At 43.2% G+C, this 26,716-nt stretch overlaps 1 protein-coding gene, 1 non-coding gene and 1 pseudogene across 5 annotated transcripts in view; 2 read left to right on the top strand and 1 right to left on the bottom strand.

The window, feature by feature from the left end:
• The window catches only part of LOC116268670 (tRNA-splicing endonuclease subunit Sen2-like), a 30,834-nt gene extending 5,000 nt beyond the window's left edge, over window positions 1-25,834 (top strand). For 2 of the 4 annotated variants that reach the window (XM_031663124.1, XM_031663123.1), the window contains 6 exons: window positions 8,957-9,007; window positions 11,336-11,474; window positions 21,850-21,886; window positions 22,732-22,843; window positions 24,545-24,634; window positions 25,644-25,834. In XM_031663124.1, the coding sequence (XP_031518984.1) occupies window positions 8,957-9,007; window positions 11,336-11,474; window positions 21,850-21,886; window positions 22,732-22,843; window positions 24,545-24,634; window positions 25,644-25,703 (489 nt within the window). In that variant the 3' untranslated portion in view covers window positions 25,704-25,834. Of the gene's footprint in view, window positions 1-8,956; window positions 9,008-11,335; window positions 11,475-21,849; window positions 21,887-22,731; window positions 22,844-23,819; window positions 24,635-25,643 lie in introns of those variants that run through there. The other 2 variants (XR_004182092.1, XM_031663125.1) reach the window with 2 other exon arrangements.
• On the bottom strand, window positions 3,617-3,736 carry LOC116274072 (annotated as a pseudogene).
• On the top strand, window positions 7,403-7,504 carry LOC116273950. Its single transcript, XR_004182448.1, has one exon. It is a non-coding gene; the product is annotated as a U6 spliceosomal RNA (small nuclear RNA).
• Window positions 25,835-26,716: the final 882 nt, after the last annotated feature.

The following is a 26,716-nucleotide window of genomic DNA, read 5'->3' as shown; positions in this document are numbered from 1 at the left end:
CACTGCAGGGGGTTCTGTAGGGAAGTGGAGTGCCTAGAGCTAGCATCAGTATGGAGGGTGGGCTAGAGGCCTGGCCTGGGAGGTGGCAGCTGGAGGCGAAGTGTATTTGGTGTCAAATACTGTGAGTTCAGCCGCACTGTTCCAGGTGACCAACTGCTGTCTTTTATTGACAAGTTTTTTTTTTTCCCCCGAGACAGAGTCTCGCTCTGTCGCCCAGGCTGGAGTGCAGTGGCGCGATCTCGGCTCACTGCAAGCTCCGCCTCCCAGATTCACACCATTCTCCTGCCTCAGCCTCCCGAGTGGCTGGGACTGCAGGCGCCCACCAGCACACCCAGCTAAATTTTTTTTTTTGTATTTGTAGTAGAGACAGGGTTTCATCGTGTTAGCCAGGATGGTCTCGATCTCCTGACCTCGTGATCCGCCCTCCTCAGCCTCCCAAAGTGCTGGGATTACAGGGTGTTGACAAATCGTCCGGCCTCTCCTGTTTTTTTAAGAGACGGAGTCTCGCTCTGTCGCCCAGGCTGGAGTGCAGTGGCCGGATCTCAGCTCACTGCAAGCTCCGCCTCCCGGGTTCACGCCATTCTCCTGCCTCAGCCTCCCGAGTAGCTGGGACTACAGGCGCCCGCCACCTCGCCCGGCTAGTTTTTTGTATTTTTTAGTAGAGACGGGGTTTCACCGTGTTAGCCAGGATGGTCTCGATCTCCTGACCTCGTGATCCGCCCGTCTCGGCCTCCCAAAGTGCTGGGATTACAGGCTTGAGCCACCGCGCCCGGCCGCGACAGATTTTTTAAAGGCTGCTGCTACCTGCTGCCTCCTCTTGAACACTCCCTGATGAAAGGCAAGGGTAATAGGAGACAGGAGATGAGGATACTCTGCCTTCTTAGAAGCTGACTGGCACCTGAGAACATACCAGAGATGTGTTCCAGAAGTTTTCAGGGAGCATACCATTAAACCTAGCTCTACTTGTCGTTCTGTTTTGGCAGATTTCTTTTGAATGAATCACCCATGTTTGGTGCACTGCATGTACCCGCTCAGTGTTTCTGTGAATGTCAGTCAGGAGCACAGGCAGAATGGCGTCTCACCCCTGCTGTGGTGATTCACAACAGCTCTCTTAAGGGACTCAGAGCGGTAATACACAGCTGACTTAGAAGTCCATTCGGCACTGACATGGGAAGCTTTTGGTCTGCAACCTACCACAGATGTGGACATGCAGCCCTGTAGGGGTGTTTTCATGCCTTTGCCTTGACTCATTCAGAACAGAGATTTGGAAATTTGCATAGAGTAATTGAAGAGCTATAAACTATATTTACCTTAGTTATTTCTGAGTAGCTATTTCTGAAGATTTCTGTTTCCATCTTCTGCATCCTTCAGTGGACACGCACACACACAAACGCTCAAATGCTTTGCTCTTTAAATTTTTTGTTTTTATGTTTTTTAGAGACACAGTTTCTCTCTGTTGCCCAGGCTGGAGTGCAGTGGCACCATCGTGGCTCACTGAAGCCTCATACTCCTGAGCTCAAGGTATCCTACCACCTCAGCCTCCTGAGTAGCTAGAACTATAGGTGCATGCCACCCCACATCTGGCTAATTTTTTAATCAAATGCTTTTTAATTAGCAAGATCCAGTGAAAAATAGATTGATTTGGGGGACCGAAATTTTTTTTTAATCAAACGAAAGTTGATTTCACTGTAAATTAAAAGCAGTTGCATAATGCTGTCATAAAGTTAGGGCCATCAACTTTTTTTTTTTTTTTTTTTGAGACACCGTCTCGCTCTGTCACCTAAGCTGCAGTGCAGTGGCGTGATCTCAGCACACTGCAGCCTCTGCCTCCCGGGTTCAGGTGATCCACCTCAGCCTCCTGGTAGCTGGAACTACAGGCACACACCATCACACCCAGCTAATTTTTGTATTTTTAGTAGAGATGGGGTTTCGCCATATTGGTCAGGCTGCTCTCAAACTCCTGGCCTCAAGTGATCTGCCCGTCTTGGCCTCCCAAAGTGCTGGGATTACAGGCATGAGCCACCACACCCTGCCAGGCAGTCAACTTTTGAAGGTTAAGGAGATTTAACATTTAAATTTCCCAAGATCCAAAGTAGTCGTGTTTAATTTTACTATCCCTGTGTGTGCTGTTGGGAAACTAATGGGAGGAGATTTAATAGGGGTGGTGCAGACCAGCTCACTCATTCCCAGCAAGATTCCTTCCATGGCAGCACCCCAGTAGGGCCCTGCATTCCAGGTCTAATCCTTTGCTTGAGGGACTAAGAAGTTCGGATTTGTTAGAGCACAGAAAATGACTTGAGCTCTAGGAGCAGCATTCAGGCTGAGTGTGCTCACAAGAGCCTGGGGAATAAACTAGAGTGTGAGTTTATTAACATTAGCAAAGGCCCCACCACCTGCCTTTCCATATTGGCATATTCTCTTCATGTAGAAAATTCAGGTGCCAAAGGGTAATATAATTGGAAGGCTGCTTGGTGAACACGGAGTCAGCCCGTGAGGAGTGAGCTGGATAATCCAAATGCTTAAGGATGTCAGGCCCACGTGTCCTTCTCCCCAAGGAGGGATAAACTGTTTTTAACTTGATACTGATGATTCTAAGATTGTCGTAAGTCTTTCATTTAATTATTTTACTTAATGTGGTAGCATTTATTCTTTTTCTTGAAAAGCCACCATTGAATTGAGGTATATCAAACAAAAAGCTGCTAACATCTAGACTGGAGGTAGTGTGGTGCATGCATTGGTCTGCCACCGAACCCTTGGGTCGGAGTCTCATCCTGTGTGCATTGCGAAGACCTTGCCACTGTCACCAGATTCCCCATTTGCTGACTTTCCTCACTCACTCTGTGTCACATTCTTTAACTGTGTTGATACCATTCAGTTGTGGCTCTGAGTTTGCCGATGCATGTCGATTTCTTAGTCTAACTCTGGTGTTGGAGGCTACCTTACTGGTACTTCTGTGTATTGTTTGTATATAGTTATAAAGCTTTTAAAGAAGAAAACAAAAGAAAGTGGTCCCCACACAGGAGGACTAGGTAGGAATGCTTGGAAACAAAGGGGCACACCAGCGTCGGGCGACAGCTCTCCGTGTGCCTGACAGCAGCAGTCTCAGTTGGGTCTCGTTTACGCATCTTCTTGTGCCTGGCTCTTCCATTTTGTACCTCACCTGTTTTTTCCACATTCCTTTTCCCCTTCTTAGTGTCCATAATGTGGATTCCAAGTATCAGAATCCAGTGATTAGAATGTCTAAGATTCTTCCCTAGAATTTTGCAGTTATTTTTTACTGCTATGTTGTTTGACTAGTCTCCCTCCCCTGCAATGGATCGGTGACTTTCCTTCTATCTAAACTTCTGAAAATTTTCCAGAGACTTCAACTGTGAGACAGTTTGGGTCCTTTTAGCAAGAATATATACTTACAGCAGAGCCTTTTGATTAAGGTTTGAAAAACTATTCTAATTTTTTTCTGTAAATATATTTATATTCTCTTATATACCCAGACACACAGGAAACTTTGGGTGAACTGCTTTGAGGATTGGGTTTTGTTTTAAAAGCCTTTGTGTGCTGGCGGGCAGGACAGAGAAGAACTGCAGTTTTGCTCTTTGTTTCATTGATCCTTGTTTTAAGCCTACAGCACCCAGTATTCCCAGGCAGTCTCCCCTCCCAAGTACTAACCAGGCCCAACGCTGCTTAGCTTCTGAAATCAGACAAGATCAGGCACGTTCAGAGTAGCATGACTGTAGGCCTTATTAATTTTTAAAGTTCACTTGGAATCATTAGAGTAGCCAAGAAAAAGGAGATCTTACTGCAGCTGTTAATAAAACATAAGTAGCAATATAGTCTTGGTATAGGAAAGGAAAGATTGGGCCACAATCTACAAACAGACCCATTTATAGATGGGATTTCAGGGTACAATAAAAATAACACTTCATATTAGTGAAGAAAAGATTCATGGTGTTGGGACAGCTGATTAGCCATTTGGAAAAGACAAAGCTAAAATCCCATCTCCTAACATACACAAAAATAAATTTCAGGTCAATTAAAGATATAAAGGGAAATTTAAAATAGAAAACAAGGATAATTATTTATGCTTTTTTTTTTTTTTTTTTTTTTTTTTTTTTTTTTTTTAAAGACAGGGACTCTCTCTGTCACCTAAGCTGCAGTGCAGTGGTACAATATCAGCTCACTGCAGCCTCAGTCTCCTGAGCCCAAGCAGTCCTGCCATCTCAGCCTCCCGAGTAGTTGGGACCACAGGCACACGCCACCACACCAGCTAATTTTTGTATTTTTGGTAAAGATGGGGTTTCGCTGTGTTGCCCAGGTTTCAAACTGCTGGGCTCAAGTGATCCACCAGCCTCGGCCTCCCAAAGTGCTGGGATTACAGGTGTGAGCCACCCTGCCTGTGTTTTATATATTTTTGAGATATGGATAAGTTCTTCTAAGAGGCCATAATATATAGATTTCATTACCTAGAGATTTAAAACTATGTTAAAGACAAAGGCAAAATTACAGGCAAAAGATGAAATGGGAAAAAAATATTTGCCACATGCAGTATAACACACAATAGACAGTGTTCTTGGCATTCCTCGTTTTCCTCAGCTGTAGTGTTCTCCTTCAGAGGACGATAGTGAAGATTGAATGCAGCGTGATATGTGTGACGTCTCTCTGTCCTGGAAGACACTTAGCAATGTATATTCCTCATTGTGTCCCCATCCCTCTCCCAGCTAGCCAACTTCCCTGGGTGGAGTGAAGACATAGCTTTAGTTCACAAAATGGCAGATATTTTTAAATGAATATATTTTCTGTAAATTTAAAATGAACTTCAGTGCAATGTGTTTTATGGGCAGTTTGGAGAAAGACGTGTGTGTCCTGAGGGAGGGCTAGCTCTCACAAGAAAAAACACTTCTTGGAAATTGTGCTTTATTTTTGCTTGAATTGATGTAGCAGCTAATGACGTTCAGTGATGTATAGACAATGACCAGCACAGTTCCTGGCACATGTAATAGGTGCTCATTTGGTTCCTGCCTTTATTCTCTGCCTGATAGGACATACATACTCTGTCTCTAAATTGATGATGATGATCACAAAATAGATCTTTTACTTAAATGGTGGAAGTATTGCACAGTGACTAGGTCTTTCACACACACAGTGACTAGATCACATTAGTAGAATACACTTTTTTCCTGGTTAGGCACCTACAACTGTATTCACATATGCCAGATGGCATATTCCACATGCAACATCTTCCTTACCTCTGCTTTTAGCCAGTGACATTTTAAACCATACTTTTTGTGAACTGGACATGGGGATGATTCAGTATTCATTTCAGGGATAATTAGATTGCCATGCCAGTTAGCTAATGTATTCCATTGTTTTATAGGGATCTGTTATTGAGATCTATTTTTCCATTACAACACTTGAGGGCCCTGACTACATTTAGCAGTATGATGTTAAAAACTATCATTAAACTTATCCTTCCATCTTATTAGTACTGTGAAAGTAAAACTTAATAATGCGATTGCAGGGGATATGATTGTCAACCTCTACAGACCTCTCTAGTCTACTGATTAATTTTAAATAAAACCAACTCAATTGAATTAAGATCCCCTCCATTGGTAATAAGTGCCTAGTCACATTTTGCATAGATTGGTAAAAGCCAATCACCATTTTAAGCAAATAAAAATGAGATAATGGTTTCATTCACTCTTGGGGAAATGTATGCTTGCTGATAATGAAAACACATCAGTTTTTGAGGAACTTACATTTTAGCAGATATCAGGAAAGAATCTCTTATTAGGCAAGGATGGGATTGAACTTTTTTTTCCAGGCTATGCTATCCAGTTATTAGAAAGGGAAGAAAACTAAGGCCAGCCACAGTGGCTCATGCCTGTAATCTCAGTGCTTGGGGAGGCCGAGGCAGGCAGATCACCTGAGGTCAGGAGTTCCAGAAAGGAGGAAAACTAAAATTAATTGAGCTTTTAGGTGCTTTTCATAACTTATTAAATCTTTGTGTGATTTCTGGGACCTGTTGTGGGGTGGGAGGAAGCGGGAGGGATAGCATTAGGAGATACACCTAATGTAAATGACGAGTTAATGGGTGTAGCACACCAACATGGCACATGTATACATACGTAACAAACGTACACGTTGTGCGCATGTACCCTAGAACATAAAGTATAATTTAAAAAATAAAAATCTTTGTGTGATTTAATCTTATTAAATATTTAGCTAAAAAAAAAATATTTAGCTAAGAAAGCGTTATGATCCTCATTGTATAGATGAGGCATGGAGAATTTAAGTGATACTTCCAAGGCCCTAGCTAACAGTGACGATTTGAGCTCAGGTCTGTCAGATCTCAAACTTCATTCTTTGTGTTACACTATTCTGAACCAAGAAGTGCAAATTGTGTTGAGGAAACAACTTTATCTTTTCCATTGCACCTTTTGGCCTGTAGTCCATCTGAAAAACAGCAGTATTCTGTATTAATAAGTAGTGAGTGATGGAAAGAGAAAAGGTCAAAATAAAATTGTGGGCCACTTGGCAGGGCTGTCAACAGCAGTGAAAGAAGTGGAACACAATGTTCACACTGAGAAGAGATGAGCTGAGTGAGGTGCAGAGACCTGCTGTAGGGTGGCTCTGGCTGTTGGGGCCTAAGCCAAGGGCAGGATTGGGGACCTGTCTTTTTTGTCTTTCAGCACAAGCATTGAACACCTAACACGTACTAGACCCCTTTCTAGGCCAAGGGAACAGCAGGCAGTTTCTGTTCTGCCAGAGTTTACATTCTAATCGGAGGAACACATGTAAGAGAAAGATTTTCAGACAAAAGTAAGTGCTCTGGAGGTGATCAGGATGTGGGTTACTTAGACTCAGTGGCCAAGGAAGACCTCTCCGAGAGGTGACCTTTGAGTCTGGAGCAGAACATGCCAGATAGCAGGAGTAGCGATTACAGAGGCAAAGGCCTGAATGAGCTTAGTGTCTTCAGGAGACAGAAGTGCAGACAGGACGTCTGGAAAGAGCAGTGGTAAGATCGTGCAGGGACCTGGAGCTGGTGGCAAGCAGTTTGGACTTTATTCTAAGGGCAGTGAAATCTCTTTGGAGGGTTTTAATTAGGGGAACGACATGATCTTCATGTGCCAAGAAGATGAATCTGGATGCTGTGAGAGTGGACTGTAGAGGGCTCAGAACAGGGAGGGTGTCACAGGAGGCAGGAAGGAGCCACCCACAGGCTGGGACCAGGAAGGCGATAGGAAAAAGTGGAATAGAAGGTGACTACCTTCATCTCCAGAAATGCTCTAGATTTGGATTTGGGTAAAACTAAAGTAGTGGTTCCTCATATTTGTCAGTGTTTATCAAATTATGAATTAAAACAAAAATGATGAGTATCTATTTAACACATTTAAAAATAATAATAGTGATGTCTTCAACAGCACATATACTAAAATTGGAACAATGCAGAGATTAGTATGACCCCTGCCCATGGATGACACAAGTTTGTGAAGCCTTCCATATTAAAAACAACAACAACCCATACCTTGACATAAATAATTTAATGTAAGTTTTTAATGAAAAATAACTATATTTTCCAAAACAAAAAATTTAGTGAGAAGAGGCTTCGTTTTTCATTTTTGCAAGTCGATTTAAGGTCTGATTTCCTGAAAGTCATCTAGATTCTTGCATCTGCTTCTGGCTCCAGTCTTGGACCATCACACATCTTATAGTCACTGGAGAGAGCACAAATGAGGCAGATAACACCACGTTATTATGAAGTGGTTTTGACCTTGAGACCTCCTGCAAGGGTCTTGGGGATCCCAGGATCCCCAGACCACCCTTTGCGAACTGCCCCTGTGAAGAGAGATGTCATCAGATAGCCAGGCAGAGAATGACAAGGTATTCACTGCTTGGAAGTCCTTCCACCCATATTACTTGTGCTGTCTTTTGTTCTGTGTGTGCTGGCTTAGGGGTGGGATGGAAGGACAGTGAGGAAACACGCTGAATGAGCAGTTTGTCAGTGCCTTGTTGCTGCACAATAGCCTCAAGGCTCATGACAGGGAGGGGATTATGTTTCTGCTCCCACACTGCACAAGAGGACCCCTCCTTGTCTGTGTCTGCTGGAAGCAGCAGTGAGAGCTGAAGCAGAATATTTGATGTTTGGTTATAAATCTCATTTTTCACCTTCATATTTAAAAAGAAATGTAGTCCCATTTTACCACTGGCTACCATTTGGTCACTACCTGCTATGCACCAATCTCATGGGAGTCCCTTCAGTGGTATCTGTAGACCCTAAGCGCCCTGGATAGGCAAAGCCAACAACACATGTCTCTTTGGGTGGTGTCAGTTGTTTGGCAGTGTATTATTTTAACAGAAAGCCATTTTCATTTCCATTAAATGTGATTGTATTCAACTGGAGCCAATTTTCTTTGCCATTCCTACAGGCTTCCCCGCACATAGTAAAAATATGTCATCATATGAGGTCAGTGCAAACATAGGGTTCTAGAAAATCATTTCACCAAAGATAACTGGGAAACTAGTATTTTGTCAGGTAAGCAAAATCAGCACTGCCCCATACTTTTCACACATTTTTTTCTATATATATTTTTCTCAATTTAAATATGGTTATTTAATTGTACAGGGAGAAACTCCAATGAACAACAATTTCTATTGCTACACCTGTTAACGTCATTTTTCAGTTATATAGGTTTTTTAGGGAATAAATATGGAAACATTCATAAAAATCTTTTATTTTTTATTGATTTAAACCAGTTGGTAACATTTGTATTTTCTTAGATTTTTTTTTTTAAATCTAAGACATTCAAATGAACCATTTATATTAAAAATATGTGACCTTTTTGATGATGACTTAAGGGCATTAATTTGTATTGAAGTGAAAAGAGATCAGTCTGTAAAATAGTTTCACAAGATTGTGGAACTATTTGTAATGAGCATTTTCTGCTTGCTGTATTTTCAGGCCTTCTTCTTGGTTTATGCTCTGGGATGTTTAAGTATTTACTATGAGAAGGTAAGATGCTTTGTTTACATACAATCCACTTAAAATTTCCCTATTGTTAAAAGCAGGTTGTACTAATTTCTATATTGCATTAATACAAATGTTTCTACTCTTACTGAATAAAATAGGAATTGAATTTTTCTCTAAAGTTTTGGATTTGGGTTCTGAGGTGGGACTGTTCGAGCAAAAGGCATCTTTGACCCCTTTTTGCATTTCATTCCTTGAAACTAGGAGAGATACAGTATCTTATACTGTATAATAATTAGGTCAGATCACTAGATCAGGAGATCGAGACCATCCTGGCTAACATGGTGAAACCCTGTCTCTACTAAAAATACTAAAAAAAAAATTAGTCGGATCTTTACTAAAAATACAAAAAAATTAGTCGGGCGTGGTGGTGGACACCTGTAGTCCCAGCTACCCGGGAGGCTGAAGCAGGAGAATGGCATGAACCCAGGGGGCGGAGCTTGCAGTGAGCAGATATTACGCCACTGCGCTCCAGCCTGGGCGACAGAGCAAGACTCTGTCTCAGAAAAAAAAGGACATCTGTGTCAGAATAGTATTAAAAATTAACAAAAGTAAAAGTTACCAGTATTTGGCACCTACTATGATAAAAGCTATACGTTAGGTACTTTACATGCACTATTTATAGTCCTTACCACCACCTGGTAAGAATTTGCAGATAAAGTAACTGAGGCTCAGAGAAAATAAGTAATGTACCCAAAGTCACACAACTAGTCCAAGTAACTCCAAAGCCCATGACTTTGTGCTGTAGCCTGCTGCCTTTAGAAGAGAGATAATTGTAAAATAATTCAAATAAAATGAAAAAGAGAAAAGTAAACAGAACAGTAAATGGAACAGAGAAGGTGTATTCTCTTTGACTCTTGGGAGCACATAATTTAATCGTTCATCAAATTCTAATTGCATAAATACTGTTCATGGGTATTCTAGCGGTTTGTAAGCAGTGTCTGCCTGACAGATGCCTCATTTTCCCAAATGGTGGCCATTCTTAGCCCCACCCTGCTTCTTCTCATGGGCCTTACCTGAAATTTGTCAGAACATTACAGCTGTGACATAAAAGCCTCAACATCTGAACAACATTGCACTGTGTTGGAAATTCAACCTTCTCTATGAGACTGTTGCTTGTTAGAAGAGGGGGTTGAGTGTTTACTCGCAGTGGGGTCACAAGGTCACACAGGTATGGAATTTTTGCATTAGGAACAACTGCAAAAAAAACTCTAGCCTATTGTATTATAATCTTAGGCTGGGACAAACTGAGCTAGTCTCACTGAGTGACTGAGCCTTAAATCAGCTGAAAAATTGATTGTTTCAGTAACTACTGAAATGAAGCAAAAAATTTCCAAACTTACCTAGTTATTTTGTTGTCATTGTATTTTTGGTAATGATACATCAGAATATTCTCTAGACCAAACCATTCTCATTCTCTTTGACTCCCACATTAAAAACAAAGTTGTCTTATAAGCAGTTAATTATTAATTTGTGCCATCAGATAAATTCTCTAGTTTCAAACACTAAATTTTGGATTTTTTTTTTTTTTAAGTTTTACTATAAAATTATTTTTTGTTCTTCTGAACGTGATCTGACATAGAGTAGCTACTTGTTAAAGATCTGTGAAATGTTGTCAGGCACTGCCCTCCAGCCTTGGTGGGCTTGTTACAGTGAGCCCCCTGCATGTGCTGGTTCCTCTGCCTGGAATGTCCATCCCGGCACACCACCACCCCCCGTCCAGCCCCTTTCCCTCACTACTTCTCGTGCTCAAATGCTGCCTTTTCTAAGTCCTCTGGAGCAGTGTTGTGCAATAGAAGGACATTGAGAGCCTCAGATGGGAGCCATGTGTATATAATTTCAGATTTTCTGGTAGCCACATTAAAAATGTTTTTTAAAAAGCAGGTGGAATTTTAATACAATATTACACAGTTTATTTAACCCAACTTATTCAAAGTTATTGAAATAGTTTATATTCCCTATTTTTTTTTTTTCATACTAAGTAGGAAGTCAGTGTGTATTTTACACTTAGAGCCCCTCTCAGTTCAGACTAGGTGTGTATGGCTGGCAGCTGCCTCACTGGACAGTGCAGGGCCAGACCTTCTTGCTAAATTGCTCTACTGGGAGTGAGCCGAGATCGCGCCACTGCACTCCAGCCTGGGTGACAGAGCGAGACTCTGTCTCAAAAATAAAATAAAATAAATTGCTGTGCGGGGGGAAATGCGTTTTATTCGCTGCTTCAGCTCCACACTTAGTATAGATGTTGACGCTCTGGCTGAACGGAGGGAGAATGCATACACAGTAATGCTTTTTGTTTTTTGTAAATAACTTTAGGAGCCTTTAACGATAGTGAAACTCTGGAAAGCTTTCACTGTAGTTCAGCCCACGTTCAGAACCACCTACATGGCCTACCATTACTTTCGAAGCAAGGGCTGGGTGCCCAAAGTGGGACTCAAGTACGGGACAGATTTATGTAAGTAATTCTTCGTGTGGCGTGTGTGAGAATGGAGTTTATATCAGATTTGCCCTAGAACATCAAATTGGTCATGTGTGCTGTTGACGATGTTTTCTAAGAAGGCATCCTTTGGGTTTAGATAAGATTATTGGATATTTGGATTGGGGTAAGGGTAAGTGCAAAAAGAGAAAAGGCAGTCTAGGGAGAAAGCCTAGGAGTAGAAGCTTGCAACCCCATTTCAGGCCTTCCCTCTTGTTTGCTCTGTAATCTTAGAAAAGTGTTGTGACTGGGCACGGTGGCTCACGCCTATAATCCCAGCACTTTGGGAGGCCGAGTCGGGTGGATCACGAGGTCAGGAGATAGAGACCATCCTGACTAACACGGTGAAACCCCATCTCTACTAAAAAATATAAAAAATTAACCAGGCATGGTGGCAGGCGCCTATAGTCCCAGCTGCTCTGGAGGCTGAGGCAGGAGAATGGCATGAACCTGGGAGGCAGAGCTTGCAGTGAGCCAAGATCGCCCCACTGCACTCCAGCCTGGGCAACAGAGTGAGACTCTGTCTCAAAAGAAAAAAAAAAAGAAAAGCATTCTATAGCACCCACCCCCACGTCTCACTAGCCATGAGACTGGGTAATTTGGGAGAGTCCCTTATCCCCAGGCCTCAGTGGCCTCATCTGCCGAGTGAGAACAGTCATATAATTGTAATAATCGCCGCAGCCATCATTGAGCACTTGCCATGTGCCAAGCATTTTACTAAGTATTTTACATCCATCATCTTGTTTAATCCTTATAGCAGTCCTATGCAGTGGAGACTCTTATTGTCTTCATTTTCTGATAGGGAGACTACAGTTTAGAAAAAGTAGGTCATTGCCCATAATAGTTTCCAGGGCCGGTAACTTGCAGAACTGGGCTTTGAATTCTGGAGCCCAGGCTTTTAGAAATGTCTAACAGTACTGCCTCCCTTGATCTTTTTTTTTTTTTTTTAATTAAATCAATACTTTATTTACTTAATTTTTTTAACTTTACATTTAGGGCCAGGTGCAGTGGCTCACGCCTGTAATCCCAGCACTTTGGGAGGCCGAGGCAGGCAGATCACTTGAGGTCAGGAGTTTGAGACCAGCTTGACCAACATGATGAAACCCTGTTGATACTAAAAATACAAAAATTAGCTGGCTGGGCGTGGTAGCAGGCACCTGTAATCCCAGCTATTTGGAAGGCTGAGGCAGAAAAATTGCTTGATCCCGGGAGGCAGAGGTTGTAGTGAGCTGAGATCATGCCACTGCACTCCAGCCTGGGTGACAGAGGGAGACTCCAAAAAAAAAAAAAATTAGGTTCAAGGGTACATGTGAAAGTTTGTTATATAGGTAAACTCATGTGACAGGGGTTTGTTGTACAGATTATTTGATCACCCAGGTGCTAAGCCTAGTATCCAGTAGTTATTTTTTCTGATCCTCTCCCTCCTCCCACCCTTCACCCTCAAGTAGACCCCAGAGTCTGTTGTTCCCTTCTTTGTGTTCATAAATTCTCTTCATTTAGTTCCCACTTACAAGTAAGAATATGCGGTATTTGGTTGTCTGTTCCTGGGTTAGTTTGCTAAAGATAATAGCCTTGCCGGGCGCGGTGGCTCAAGCCTGTAATCCCAGCACTTTGGGAGGCTGAGACGGGCGGATCACAAGGTCAGGAGATCGAGACCATCCTGGCTAACACGGTGAAACCCCGTCTCTACTAAAAAATACAAAAAACTAGCCGGGCGAGGTGGCGGGCGCCTGTGGTCCCAGCTACTCCGGAGGCTGAGGCAGGAGAATGGCGTAAACCCGGGAGGCGGAGCTTGCAGTGAGCTGAGATCCGGCCACTGCACTCCAGCCTGGGCGACAGAGCCAGACTCAGTCTCAAAAAAAAAAAAAAAAAAATAGCCTCGAGCTCCATCCATGTTCTCACAAAAGACACAATCTTGTCCATTTTTGTGGCTGCATAGTATTCCGTTGCATCCCCTATCTTAAAGTGAGGGTCTGGACCAGGTGAGTTCCTCATTCAGCAGATAATGACTAAGGGTCTGCTGTGGGCCAGGTACTGTTTGAGGCATCAAGAATACAAACGCGAATAAGACAAACAGAGCTGCCTTCATGGAGTTTACATTCTAGGGGGATTGGAGGGGGGACACACAAGCAAGTAACTACATGACGTAGTTTCAGGAACAGATAAGCACTGTAAGAAAAAGCAGAGTCAAAGCTACCCAAGGTCAACTGTAGTCCAAAAGATTCAGCTATCTACTGGGCACAGTGGCTCATGCCTGGAATCTCAGCACTTTGGGAGGCTGAGCAGGTGGGTCACCTGAGGTCAGGAGTTTGAGACCAGCCTGGCCAGCGTGGTGAAAGCCTATCTCTAGTAAAAATACAGAAATTAGCCGGGTGTGGTAGTACATGCCTGTAATCCCAGCTACTTGGGAGGCTGAGGCACAAGAATCTCTTGAACTTGGGAGGCAGAGGTTGCAGTGAGCCGAGATCACACCACTGCACTCCAGCCTGCACAACAGAGTAAGACTCTCTTAAAAAATAAAAATAAAAATTAAGATATTTTGAGAGATCAGATTCCCATAACTTTCATTACAGTATATTGTTATAATTGTTCTATTTTATTAATGTTCTTAATCTCATACTGTGGCGCTTTTGCCTGCAACTTTATTTTAATCAAGTTATACTTTGGATGATGCATGGAGAAAACTTCCTCAAAGATATTCTGCCTTATAAGGATGGTTGGACAGATGAATAGATGGATGGACAGATAGATAGAATTTTGAAAATAAAAAAGATAAACTGCTCAGTTTACAACTCCCCTGGAGGCCTTTGCCTCCACTGGGATATATCATCTGTTTCTAATTCCTTGTACAATCAATGTGGGACCAGGTCTCTGACTCACACAGAGTCAGACTGGGCCAGCATCAGTGTTAAAAGTGTCTTCACATTTCGCTGTGTAAGGAAAGGTTCTCGAGCAGTGCTAGCCTGGGATATGAGGAGCGGCTTCCTAAACTCTGCCTCTTCTTCAGGCATGGCTGCACAGTTCCTGCTGCTTTTTAACAATATTATTTTAATTTTGGAGGCCAGTGACCTAATCACATGAAGCCTAGAACTGCCAACATAGGCTAAACTCTTAACAATTGTTTTTCCTTAGAGAGGTAGTGACTTGTAATATAAGACCATTATGAAATTCACATCTTATCAGGGAAACTTTTCCCTTGAATAAATCTTGTCTATCAAATTTCATTCCAGGAGCAGTATTTGGGAGAGGTAATACGGGTCTCAAATCAAGTGCAGCTGCCAAGCTGGTTGACCTTGATCGCCTACTGGGGGAGCCAGGACAGGAGCCAAGAGGGAACCTTTCCTTACACTCCCCACTGAGCAGCTCCCCTGGCTGCCGGCTCCTAGGGCCAGCCAGGCACCTTGCCTTGGTGTTTTCTTCTCTTGTCTTATTTAATCTTCACACTCCTGTGAGGTCTGTAGTAGTAGCTTCCTTTTGTAGCAGAGGGGTTTGAGGTTTAGAAGGGTTAGGTAAGTTGCCAGAGTACTTAACAGCTCGTTAAGTACACAGATTAGGGCTCTGTGGGTTTGTCCTCCTACCATGCCTAAGTCACGTTGCCTGCTAAGAAGCCAAAAACTAACGCAGGATTTATATTGTCTTATGTAGACAGTTATGGTTTGATTTGATTTGGTGTGACCCAAAGGTCTGGTTACTCCTAAGCCTCCTTCCCAGCCAACCCTAGTTGGGGATTTGCATTGACTGATAAGTATGATTTCTGAGCTTTCTGCAAATTAGAAGTCCCAGCACAGAAATGGAATGGTGGGAGTCATTGAAAGCTAGCAGTTATAGAATTACCAGACCCAGAAGGAACCATGACCTGTCGTGACATCCATCCCAGAGTCTGACAGTTCTGTCCGAGAATGGAGGTCAACAGAATAGCTTTCTATTTGTCGCAGAACAAGGAGATGTGTCTTCTTCCCGTCTTCCTCTTTATTTTTTTTTTGTTTGTTTGTTTGAGACAAAGTCTCACTTTGTTGCCCAGGCTGGAGTGCAGTGGCGCGATCTCGATCTCTTCTCACCACAACCTCTGCCTCCCAGGTTCAAACCATTCTCCTGCCTCAGCCTCCCAAGTAGCTGGGATTACAGGCACACACTACCACACCCAGCTAATTTCTGTATTTTTAGTAGAGACAGGGTTTCGCTATGTTGACCAGGCTTGTTTTGAACTCCTAACCTCAAGTGATCCGCCTGCCTTGGCCTCCCAAAGTGCTGGAATTACAGGCATGAGCCACAGCACCAGGGCCTTTGATTCTTTTCTAAGCCACTTCCTGGCTTGTTTTTCTTTTTCTTTTTTTTTTTTTTTTTGAGACGGAGTCTCGCTCTGTCGCCCAGGCTGGAGTGCAGTGGCCGGATCTCAGCTCACTGCAAGCTCCGCCTCCCGGGTTTATGCCATTCTCCTGCCTCAGCCTCCCGAGTAGCTGGGACTACAGGCGCCCGCCACCTTGTCCGGCTAGGTTTTTTTTGTATTTTTTAGTAGAGACGGGGTTTCACCGTGTTAGCCAGGATGGTCTCGATCTCCTGACCTCGTGATCCGCCCATCTCGGCCTCCCAAAGTGCTGGGGTTACAGGCTTGAGCCACCGCGCCCGACCCCTGGCTTGTTTTTCTAGTCAAATTTTGATATATTTTTGTTAATATCCTTTACATTTACGTGATTAATCCATATTAATCCATAAGTATTTTTCATGTGTACCTCCAAAGAATACAGACATTCTCCTACATACCATATAATGCCTGAGAAAAATTAGAATTACTTAATATCATCTAAGTGTCCAGTCTATACTTAAATTTTTCCTGTTGTCCTTGTAATGTCTTTTGTGGCTATTTTGGTTGTAATTTTTATAGAGATGGGGTCTCTGTATGTTGCCCAAGCTGGTCTCGAACTCCTGGGCTCAAGCCATCCTCCTGCCTGGCTTCCCAAAGTGTAGGATTACAGGCATGAGCCACCATGCAGGCCCCTGGCTTAGATTTTTTCGATACAGTCGCATTTGATTATTATATCTTCCTTTTAGTTTCCTAGGGCTCATAAGACATTACCACAAACTGGGTGACTTAAAAGCAACAGAGATTCATTCTCTCACAGTTCTAGAGGCCAGAAGTCTAAAATCAAGGTGTCAGCAGGGTCAGGCTCCCTCCAAAGGCTCTAGGAGAGAATCCATTCCTTGTCTCTTCTAGATTCTGGTGGCCCCAGGCATTTTGTGGCTGGTGACTGCATTCCTCCAGTCTCTACCGTGTCTGTCTGTCAAATCCCCTTTCTCTTATAAGGACACTTGCCATTGGATTTAGGGGCCATCCAGCTAATTCAGGATGATCTCATCTCAAAATTCTAAGCTTAGTTACATCTGCAAAGACTCTTCTTCCAAGTCACATTCCACATTCCAGGTCACATTCACAAGTCAGGGATTAGGACATGAACATATCTTTCTGGGAGCTGCCGTTAAACCCACTGCAATCTCTGTTCTCTCTTTTTTTTCTTTTCTTGAGACAGAGTCTTGCTCTGTCGCTCAGGCTGGAGTGCAGTGGCACGATCTCCGCTCACTGCAACCTCTGCCTCCCGGGTTCAGGCGAATCCCGGCCTCCTAAGTAGCTAGGATTACAGGTGCTTGCCACCGTGCTTGGGCTAACGTTTGTATTTTTAGTAGAGACGGGGTTTCGCCATGTTTGCCAGGCTGGTCTCGAACTCCTGGTCTCAGGTTATCCACCCGTCTCAGCCTCCTGAAGTGCTGTGATTACAGGCATGAGCCACTGTGCCCAGCTTCTTTCAATCTGACACAGTCACTCTAACTTCTTGTTTTGTTTGTCATGACGTTACTTTTTTCGATGTCTTTTAGGATGTTCCCCATTCTCTGTATGTCTGATTGTTCCTGATGATCAGACTCAAGCTCAGGTTCTCTTGGCACACATAGGTGATGTGTGTGCTTATTGGAGTGTGTCAGGAAGTGCTTGAAGTCAGGTTTTCCTGCTGTGGTGATGCTAAGTTTGATGGTGGCCGTTGTCAATGTCTGTCATATAATTACAGTTTTCCTTTTGTAAAAAACAAGTCATTTGTGGAGTGATACCGTAAGTAGCTGTTTTTCATTCCACACCTCCATCTGGCGGTCTTCTGTAAGAAAGAGCTTTCCTTTTATATTCCCTGTTCTTTCAGACCTTATATTTACTTTTATTTATTTATGTAGTTTTTGAAACAAGGTCTCACTCTGTCCGCCAGACTGGAGTGCAGTGGCACAATCACAGCTCACCGCAGCCTCAACCTCCCAGGTTTAAAATGATCCTCCCACTTCAGCCTCCTAAGTAGCTGGGACTACAGGAGTGCATTACCATGCCCAGCTAATTTTTTTTTTTTTTGTGTTTTTAGTAGAAATGGGGTTTCACCATGTTGGCAGGCTGGTCTGGAACTCCTGGCCTCAAGTGATCCACCCACCTCAGCCTCCCAAAATGCAGGAATTACAGGTGTGAGCCACTGTGTCCGGCCCTCAGATCTTTTTTTAAATGCCTAGTATTTCTCAGACTACTTATGCTTTCATCTTTCAGGTATTTTTGTAAAACAATTTCATTTTTCCCCCTGAGTACACTACCACCATCATCCAGTCATGTGCTGCCTAACATTTTGGTCAAATAACTTTTTTTTTTTTTTTTTTTTTTGTTGGTAGACGGAATCTCGCTCTGTCGTCCGGGCTGGAGTGCAGTGGCACAATCTGCTCACTGCAAGCTCCACCTCCTGGGTTCACACCATTCTCCTGCCTCAGCCTCCGGAGTAGCTGGGACTACAGGTGCCCGCCACTATGCCTGGCTAATTTTTTAATATTTTTTAGTAGAGACGGGGTTTCACCACGTTAGCCAGGATGCTCTCAATCTCCTGACCTCGTGATCCACCTGCCTTGGCCTCCCAAAGTGCTGGGATTACAGGCATGAGCCACCACGCCTGGCCGGTCAAATAACTTTTATACAAATGGCAGTGCAGTAGGTTTGTTCACACCAGCATCACCACAAACATGCAGATAATGTGTTGCACTATGACAGCACGATGGCTACGATGTCATTAGGTGATAGGGATTTTTCAGCTCTGCTATAATCTAATGGGACCATGGTCATATCCATCATGGTTCATTGTTTGTTGACCTGCACCCAGCCAGGTTAATTTATTATTGAAAAAGGATACCAGGCGTGGCAGCTCACCCCTGTAATCCCAGCACTTTGGGAGGACAAGGCAAGAGGATCCTTTGAGCCCAGGAGTTCAAGACCAGCCTGGGCAACATAGGTAGACCATGTCTCTATATATATGTTTAAAAAAAAAAAAAAAAAATCCTAAAGACAGAAAGAAAAAAAATTTAAATAACTTTAGTGCAGGTTAAGTGTACAGTGTTTATAAAGTGTTCATTAGCACACAGTACTGTCCTAGACCTTCACATTCACTCACCACTCACTCACCCAGAGCAACTTCCAGACCTGCAGGCTGCATTCGTAAGTCCCCTATACAGGTGTACGGGTTTTAGCTTTTATAACGTATTTTTACTGTACCATTTCTATGTTTAGATACACAGATACTTAACCATTGTGTTATAATTGTCTACAGATTGAGCACAATCACATGCTGAACAGGTTTGTAGCCTAGAAGCAATAAGTGATACCACATAGCCTATGTGTGTGGTGGGCTGTACCATCTAGGTTTGTGTAAGTACACTCTACCATGTTTACACAACAATGAAATTGCCTAAGGACTCATATCTTAGAATGTATCCTCGTCATTAATCCACACAGACTGTAATTGTTACTAGCATAGGTAACTTTGTGATACTTACTTTATGCCATACACTGTGCTAATACTTCTGTCTTCAGCATAACCTCCATTTTTTATAACGAAATTGACATGCAGAGTTGTCCCATAGTCTTGGCACTGCTGACTTGACCTTGGGTCCGTCTACTGCCGGTGTTCTTGCTTAAACTAAGCTGTGCTGTGTCGGAGTCTGTCGTCAGAAATTACTTGCTTTGTGGGTGTGAGCTACTTTCAAGCTCTGTAATGCTCCAGGTGCATATTGGATTAATGATGTGTGTTTGATTACAGGTAATGGCGTTTGAGGACTAGAAAAGATCTCAATTTCCCTTGATGTCTTCATTTTAGGATTTTGGAAACCAAGGCTCAGAGAAGTTAATAACTTGCTTAAAGGCACACAACTTGAGGAGGCAAAGATTGGGCAGGGAACAAAACTCCTGAGTTCACTTTCATTCCAGTACATGGTTTCTTTCCAGTACACTCCATCTCAAGAAGTTGAGAATTGTATGTTTGGATATTTACTTAGATTTGTGCCGCAGTGTATTTGAGCTGACTTGCCGAGTACTTTAAATACAACTTAAATAGGAAATACAGAAAGGAAACGTGACCATGGAAAATGTAGATGTGAAACAAGACTAAGTGAAGGGTTACTGTGTTGCCCTTGGGGTCCTATATGGTTACTAAAGTCATGCTACAAATTTGACTCTGAGCTTCCTGAGCCAAAGAGAAACATGATTACAGGATTGATCTGTCCAAAAAGGAAAATTATATCCATTCCTCAAGGGAAACAAAACTTTTCCTTGAACTTTCCTGTGCTGGTTTTAGCACAGAGGACAGCTAACAGCTTACAGATGTAATTGTGTTCGTTATGGCAATTCCCATAGCTGTAGTTGCGTAGAAACCCCAAGTCTCAGGGGCTTAACAATAGAGTTCATTTTTGTTCATGTGAAATCCAACACGGCTGTCTCTGATTGGCGGCCCAATCAACTCCAAAAGATGCTTTAGGAGCTGCTTCCTGGTGGCTCCCAGTCTTCAGCACACAGCTTCCAAAGTCACCTTCAGGCCAGGCGCGGTGGCTCACGCCTGTAATCCCAGCACTTTGGGAGGCCGAGGCGGGCGGATCACAAGGTCAGGAGATCGAGACCATCCTGGCTAACATGGTGAAACCCCGTCTCTACTAAAAAAAATACAAAAAATTAGCTGGGCATGGTGGCAGGCACCTGTAGTCCCAGCTACTTGGGAGGCTGAGGCAGGAGAATGGCGTGAACCCAGGAGGCGGAGCTTGCAGTGAGCAGAGACTGTGCGCCACTGCACTCCAGCCTGGGCGACAGAGCGAGACTCTGTCTCAAAAAAAAAAAAAAAAAGTTTAAAAAAAAAAAGTCACCCTCAGAAAGAAAGAGACACAGAGAGGGTTTGTATAAGGGAGGGTTTTACGGGTCAGCCTGGAAGTGTCACACAACACTTGGCCATACCTAACTGCACAGGAGACTGACTGAGAGCTGTGGTCTGGCCATGTACCTGGGGGAGAGATAAGTGGATTTGATGAACAGTTAGCCAGTACCTGCCACAGACCATGTGCCTCTGAAGGGTTCCCTGCCAGATTCCAGAGTCTATGTGGCAGAGTCCCTGGCCCCAGGCTCCTTCACTGAGTGGCTCTCGAACTCCACAGACTGAATTCCCCCATCTCCTTCAGGTCCTCAATAGTGGAACAAACTGATACTTGAGTGGAATGTATGATTGTGACTTCTATCACTTGACTTTGAATTTCTTCAAAATAGGCATGAGTCTTACTCCTCTCTTTTACCAACCCCTGTCACAGTAGCTGGCCAGAGTAGCGAGTCAGACACTGCATTACATTGATCTCAAATAAATAACAAAATATTGATGCACGTTCTATGAATTTTACACTCAGTATGATTCACACTCACTCTGGAGAGTGTAAGACAGGAAGCAAGGCAAGATTGCCTGTACTTTGACTTTGGAATTTATTTGTAGGGTGGGATGAGGTGTTAGGCTCTTGGCAACAGATTTCTTTACTAATTGCACTTTGTTTCAGGAAAATAAGTTTGGATTTTAAAAATAGATGACAGGGGCTGGGTGTGATAGCTCACACCTGTAATCGCAGCACTTTGGGAGGCTGAGGCAGGACGATCACTCAAGCACTGGAATTTAAGACCAGCCTGGGCAACATAGGGGGATGCTGTTGCTAAAAAAAAATGTTTTAATTAGTTGGGTGTGGTGGTGCACGCCTGTAGTCTTGGCAACTCAGGAGGCTGAGTGAGGAGGATTGCTTGAGCCCAAGAGGTCAAGTCTGCAGTGAGCCATGATCATGCCACTGCACTCCAGCCTGGGTGACAGAGCAAGACCCTGTCTGAAAAAATAGACCCCAAGGCATATTGCAGATTTATCTATCTACATATAGGTAATTGAATATTTGCCTCCTTTTGGAAAAGAAAAAAATTAATAAAGCAAGCTTTTTATTGAGTCTTATTCCTCTCTTGTTATTTTGAGTGGTTATACTTCTTTTTTTTCTTTCTTCTTTGCAGTACTGTATCGGAAAGGCCCTCCATTTTACCATGCAAGGTTTGGAGTGATTTTTAAATAAATTGATGGGTTAAAGGGACACAAGGGACACAAGGAATTTCTGGCCTCTAATTTTTTGGTGCCATAGGAACAAAAGTCATGTTCTTCCTGGCCTGATAGGAATAGATACTATATGTTCATGCCTTACACACTAATGTCATTATACTATATATAAGATGATATATAGTTTATGATACTATATGTTCTAGTGTTAAACATTGAGTTAATCTGTGCCGTAATTGTTCATCTTAACATCAGTTAGGCCGGGCGCAGTGGCTCACACCTGTAATCCCAGCACTTTGGGAGGCCGAGGTGGATGGATCATGAGGTCAGGAGTTCAAGACCAATCTGACCAAGATAGGGAAACCCCATCTCTACTAAAAATACAAAAAAAATTATCTGGGTATAGTGGCGGGCACCTGTAATCTCAGCTACTCAGGAGGCTGAGGCGGAGAATTGCTTGAACCTGGGAGGTGGAGGTTTCTGTGAGCCAAGATCACACCACTGCACTCCAGCCTAGGCGACAGAGCAAAACTCCGTCTCAAAAACAAAACAAAACAAACATCAGTTAGTGTCTAAACAGTTGTGTGAATTTACAGCTTTCGCATTGGGAAAAATACGTGTTTGGTTTTTGCTGTAAGTAAGTGTTGGAATCAGCCTGAAAGTTTGTAACTTAAAGTATGAATTTTTCATTAATATTTTCTCAATAGCAGTTTAGGGGAATTTAGAATCAGATGATGTAAATTTTATTTTCTGTATCTTTGTTCTTGGTAGCACAAATAATATTCGTTTAAAACAGGTTTATTTCATGCTTACTTTTAAAATGCTTTTTCTGTGTTTTCCAGTTACTCTGTCATTATCGAGCTAGTTGATGACCATTTTGAAGGCTGTCTCCGCAGGCCTTTCAGTTGGAAGTCCCTGGCTGCCTTGAGCAGAGTTTCTGTTAATGTCTCTAAGGTAACACAACATCAGCTTTGCCATTGGAGTGTCACTTAAATGGTTCAATTTTTTTTTTTTTCTTACATGTAGTAGAATCAAAAAAGTTACCTGTAGAACCTTCATAACATTCCTGCCAGTGACATGCTGGCAGGGGTCATTTGTACCCTTCCCTTATTGCGCTAGAAGTTGTCCTCCCTTCACGTTACATTTTATTGTCCCCTCCCTCCCAACTGCTGCTGAGCTCCAATGACTGAGCTTTGAAGTTTCCCATGGTGATCTGATCTGAGTAGGCATTGCCTCTCTTCCCAGGGGTATCGTTGCTATGTGGCCTGTTTTATACTGCAATTTAACATTCACTCATACACATATTCACAAAGGAGCCAAAACATTGAAAGTTTGCAGATCTCTTAGAGAGGAAGGGACTTGATATTTATTGCTAAGCACTTTCCCACCCTGTTGTTATCCTCATCCCAAGGATGAGAAACCAAGGTTGGAGCTGTTGAGTGAGTAATCCAAGATCACACAGCTCATGTGCAGACTCGGGATCCAAACCCACAGCTCTCTGGCTCCCTGGCTTGTGTTTCACTGTATCCTTTCTGTTGCCATCAGAGATAGGAGGAACTCAGCTCACATAAGGACTATCAAGAAAGAAAGCTGTGTGTGTTTTCATTACTCAGTGATTTGCTGGCTGAGAACAAATTGTACATACCCTCTAATTTCGTGCTCATGCTGCTGGAGGTGAGGTGGGGCTGAGGCCGGAGGGTCTTGCAGGGCTGGAGATGACTGCCCTTTAGAGCAGGTTAGGTTGCCTAGGCTTTAGCTTGGTACTGTAGAAAATTAGGGAGCCTATACTGTTTCTAGTGTTTTTATGCCCATTTTAGGGGACTTGTAGCATACTTAGTATGTCCTCACTTAACATTGTTGATATGTTCTTGGAAACTGCAACTTTAGGCGAATACCATATAAAAAAACAATTTCTTCTTCTCATCATAAGAACACAACGTTGAAGTTTATTTGAAGACCTGCCATACATCTGTATTAGTCCATTCTTATGCTGCTATAAAGAAATACTTGAGACTGGGTAATTTATAAAGAAAAGAGGTTTAATCGACTCACAGTTCCCAGTTCCACACGGCGGGGGAGGCCTCAGGAAGCTTAAAATCATGGTGGAAGGCACCTCTTCAAAGGGTGGCAGGAGCAAGAATGAGAGGATGAGGGAAGGAGGAAGCTCCTTACAAAACCATCAGATCTCGTGAGAACTCGTCATCACAAGAACAGCATGGGGACCGTCCCCCATAATCTAATCACCTCCCACGAGGTCCCTCCATGGCACGTGGGGATTGTGGGAGCTACAATTCAAGATGAGATTTGGTTGGGGACAGAGCCAAACCGTATCAGTGTCGTTTCACTTAACGTCCGTGTCGAAGAACCTATCAAGGACATTAAGTGAGGACTTACTATATTTAGTATTCTTAATGCTGTGTTTATAATGAATGTATCTGCTTATAACTCTTGCCATGTTCAGTGATTACTAAATGGCGGGTACTTAGAACGTAAATCCCAGTTATGATGTCCCCAGGAGGAAACTGATGTGTCTGTGAGTTTCCACTTGGAGTGCACAGTGAGAGGGACTGGAGACCACCTGCATTTCCTGCTGATACATCCAAATTTGTACTATTATTTTGTAGGATACAGAAGTGGTTTTTCATTTCTCAATAGGAACTTATGCTGTGCTATTTGATTAAACCCTCAACTATGACTGATAAGGAAATGGAGTCACCAGAATGTATGAAAAGAATTAAAGTTCAGGTGAGTAAACCTAGAGAAATTCATGTCATCCGAAAGATTCTGTGCATCATAGTGTATCTGGAACATGTGGTCCCAAGAAAATACATGAATACAGTCTTGCCTTGGTAACAAAGCCTTCTCAGGCAGGCTCTGTAAGTCTCACCTTTTCCCCACTGAACCATTGGACACAAAATCTATGCTGACTTCCACTCTTCCTTGATTCCCCACTTTTTTACCTGTGATGTCCGCATCACTCAGCTGAAACTGCTGTCTCACAGGTGGCCTGTGACCCCCTGGTCAGGCCAGGACCTCTCACAGGTCTCATTCCCAGAGACCAGAGGTGTCCCTGTTGACTCTCTCCTGCTTCTGGGCTTCTGTACTGAACCGAGGTGCCGCCTGTCATCTTGGCTGGTTTCTCTCTGGTCTGGCCGAGTCGTCTAGTGTGTGTCCGTGTTTCTGCACTCCCTCCCTCTGTGTAGAGCCTTAATGTTGCCATTGGCTCCTCCCCACATCCAGTATGTCATTGTTGTCACCCTCTCTTGGACTCATCGCCCTTTCTTCTTTTCACACCACCCTGCCCCCTGCAGACCTGTGGTCTCCAGGGCCCCAGCACCTCCTGCCTTCAGTTGGTCCCACTTATCTCCACTAGGCTAATTTTTCATAAAATGCTCATCAGCCTCATTTCTCCCTTCTCAGTAGCTGGCCCAGTAACAGCAATGCCATCACAGACCTAGCGCTAATGTAAAATCCTAGCTTTCATCCAGCCCACCTGTTCCTGAAATGTGCTGGTAGAATACCACAGCAGAGGCAAGCTTAGCTTTAAAATCTTTGCCTGGTGAAAGTAGATACTATATGCTTGTAAGGTTTATGTTGTTCCATTCATTTTCTCCAGATGTTTCTGTTTTAAAGATGGGAACAGTATCATCATTATATAGACAGCTCTTTGTGAAATGTAGCTGTGGTGTCAGCTACCCGGAATGGTCTTACATTTCTGTTTTAAGAAATGGTCTTTTTTTTTAATTGGTTTCAGGAGGTGATTCTGAGTCGATGGGTTTCTTCACGAGAGAGGAGTGACCAAGACGATCTTTAACAATTCAACCTCAAATTTCTAATTTCACCAACAACTATTTATTGAGAGTTAGGTAAAAAGTTATTTTTGTTGTAATCATCCATTAATTTATAAATTTTAAAGGACATGGTGCTCCCAGCACCAGAAAAGTATCAGTGTTTTTATTTTTTATTTATTTTTTTTTTTTTGAGACTGAGTCTGGCTCTGTCGCCCAGGCTGGAGTGCAGTGGCCGGATCTCAGCTCACTGCAAGCTCTGCCTCCCGGGTTCACGCCATTCTCCTGCCTCAGCCTCCCGAGTAGCTGGGACCACAGGCGCCCACCACTTCGCCCGGCTAGTTTTTTGTATTTTTTAGTAGAGACGGGGTTTCACCGTGTTAGCCAGGATGGTCTCGATCTCCTGACCTCGTGATCCGCCCGTCTCGGCCTCCCAAAGTGCTGGGATTACAGGCTTGAGCCACCGCGCCCGGCCATATCAGTGTTTTTAAAGATAAATTACACAGGGGAGGAGAAAGATCCCTGTGCTAGGAATGCAGATTCTGTCCTTGCGTTGGCCTCTAACTCTCCAATCCCGAGCCTCGTGCCTCTGGCCTCAGTCTGTGCCCTCATCCAGTCACTGCGGAGGTTGGACTAGATGAGTCCTGAGAGGACACTTCCAACAACAGAGACATTTATTCTCTGATTTTACCTGAAAATGGTAGTAGTTTACATTTATACAGTACAGTTTATGAAGCACTTTCATACACAGGCATCTCTTGTTACCTACATCTAAGCTGTTCCCAAAAGAGTGTTACAGAACACAACAATATTGTACAATATTATATAAGCATATCTTCACTGAACTTGTTATAAAAATGAGTGGTGAAATAATGTTTGGAGACATAATGAAAGCAATTAACATTTAGCAAAATATAATAAAGCCTTTTTGTAATTGGTGAGAAAGTCATGAAGACTTAAGTTACCTAAGGGCATTTGGTGGCAAGAGAAGGGAGATGGGTGGCTGGGCATGGTGGCCCATACCTATTATCCCAGCACT

The sequence above is a fragment of the Papio anubis genome, chromosome 2 (genome assembly GCF_008728515.1).
Source record: "Papio anubis isolate 15944 chromosome 2, Panubis1.0, whole genome shotgun sequence".
NCBI classification, from domain to species: Eukaryota; Metazoa; Chordata; class Mammalia; order Primates; family Cercopithecidae; genus Papio; species Papio anubis.
Note: the sequence above shows the minus strand (reverse complement) of the source record. Positions and strands in the feature narration are given on the sequence as shown.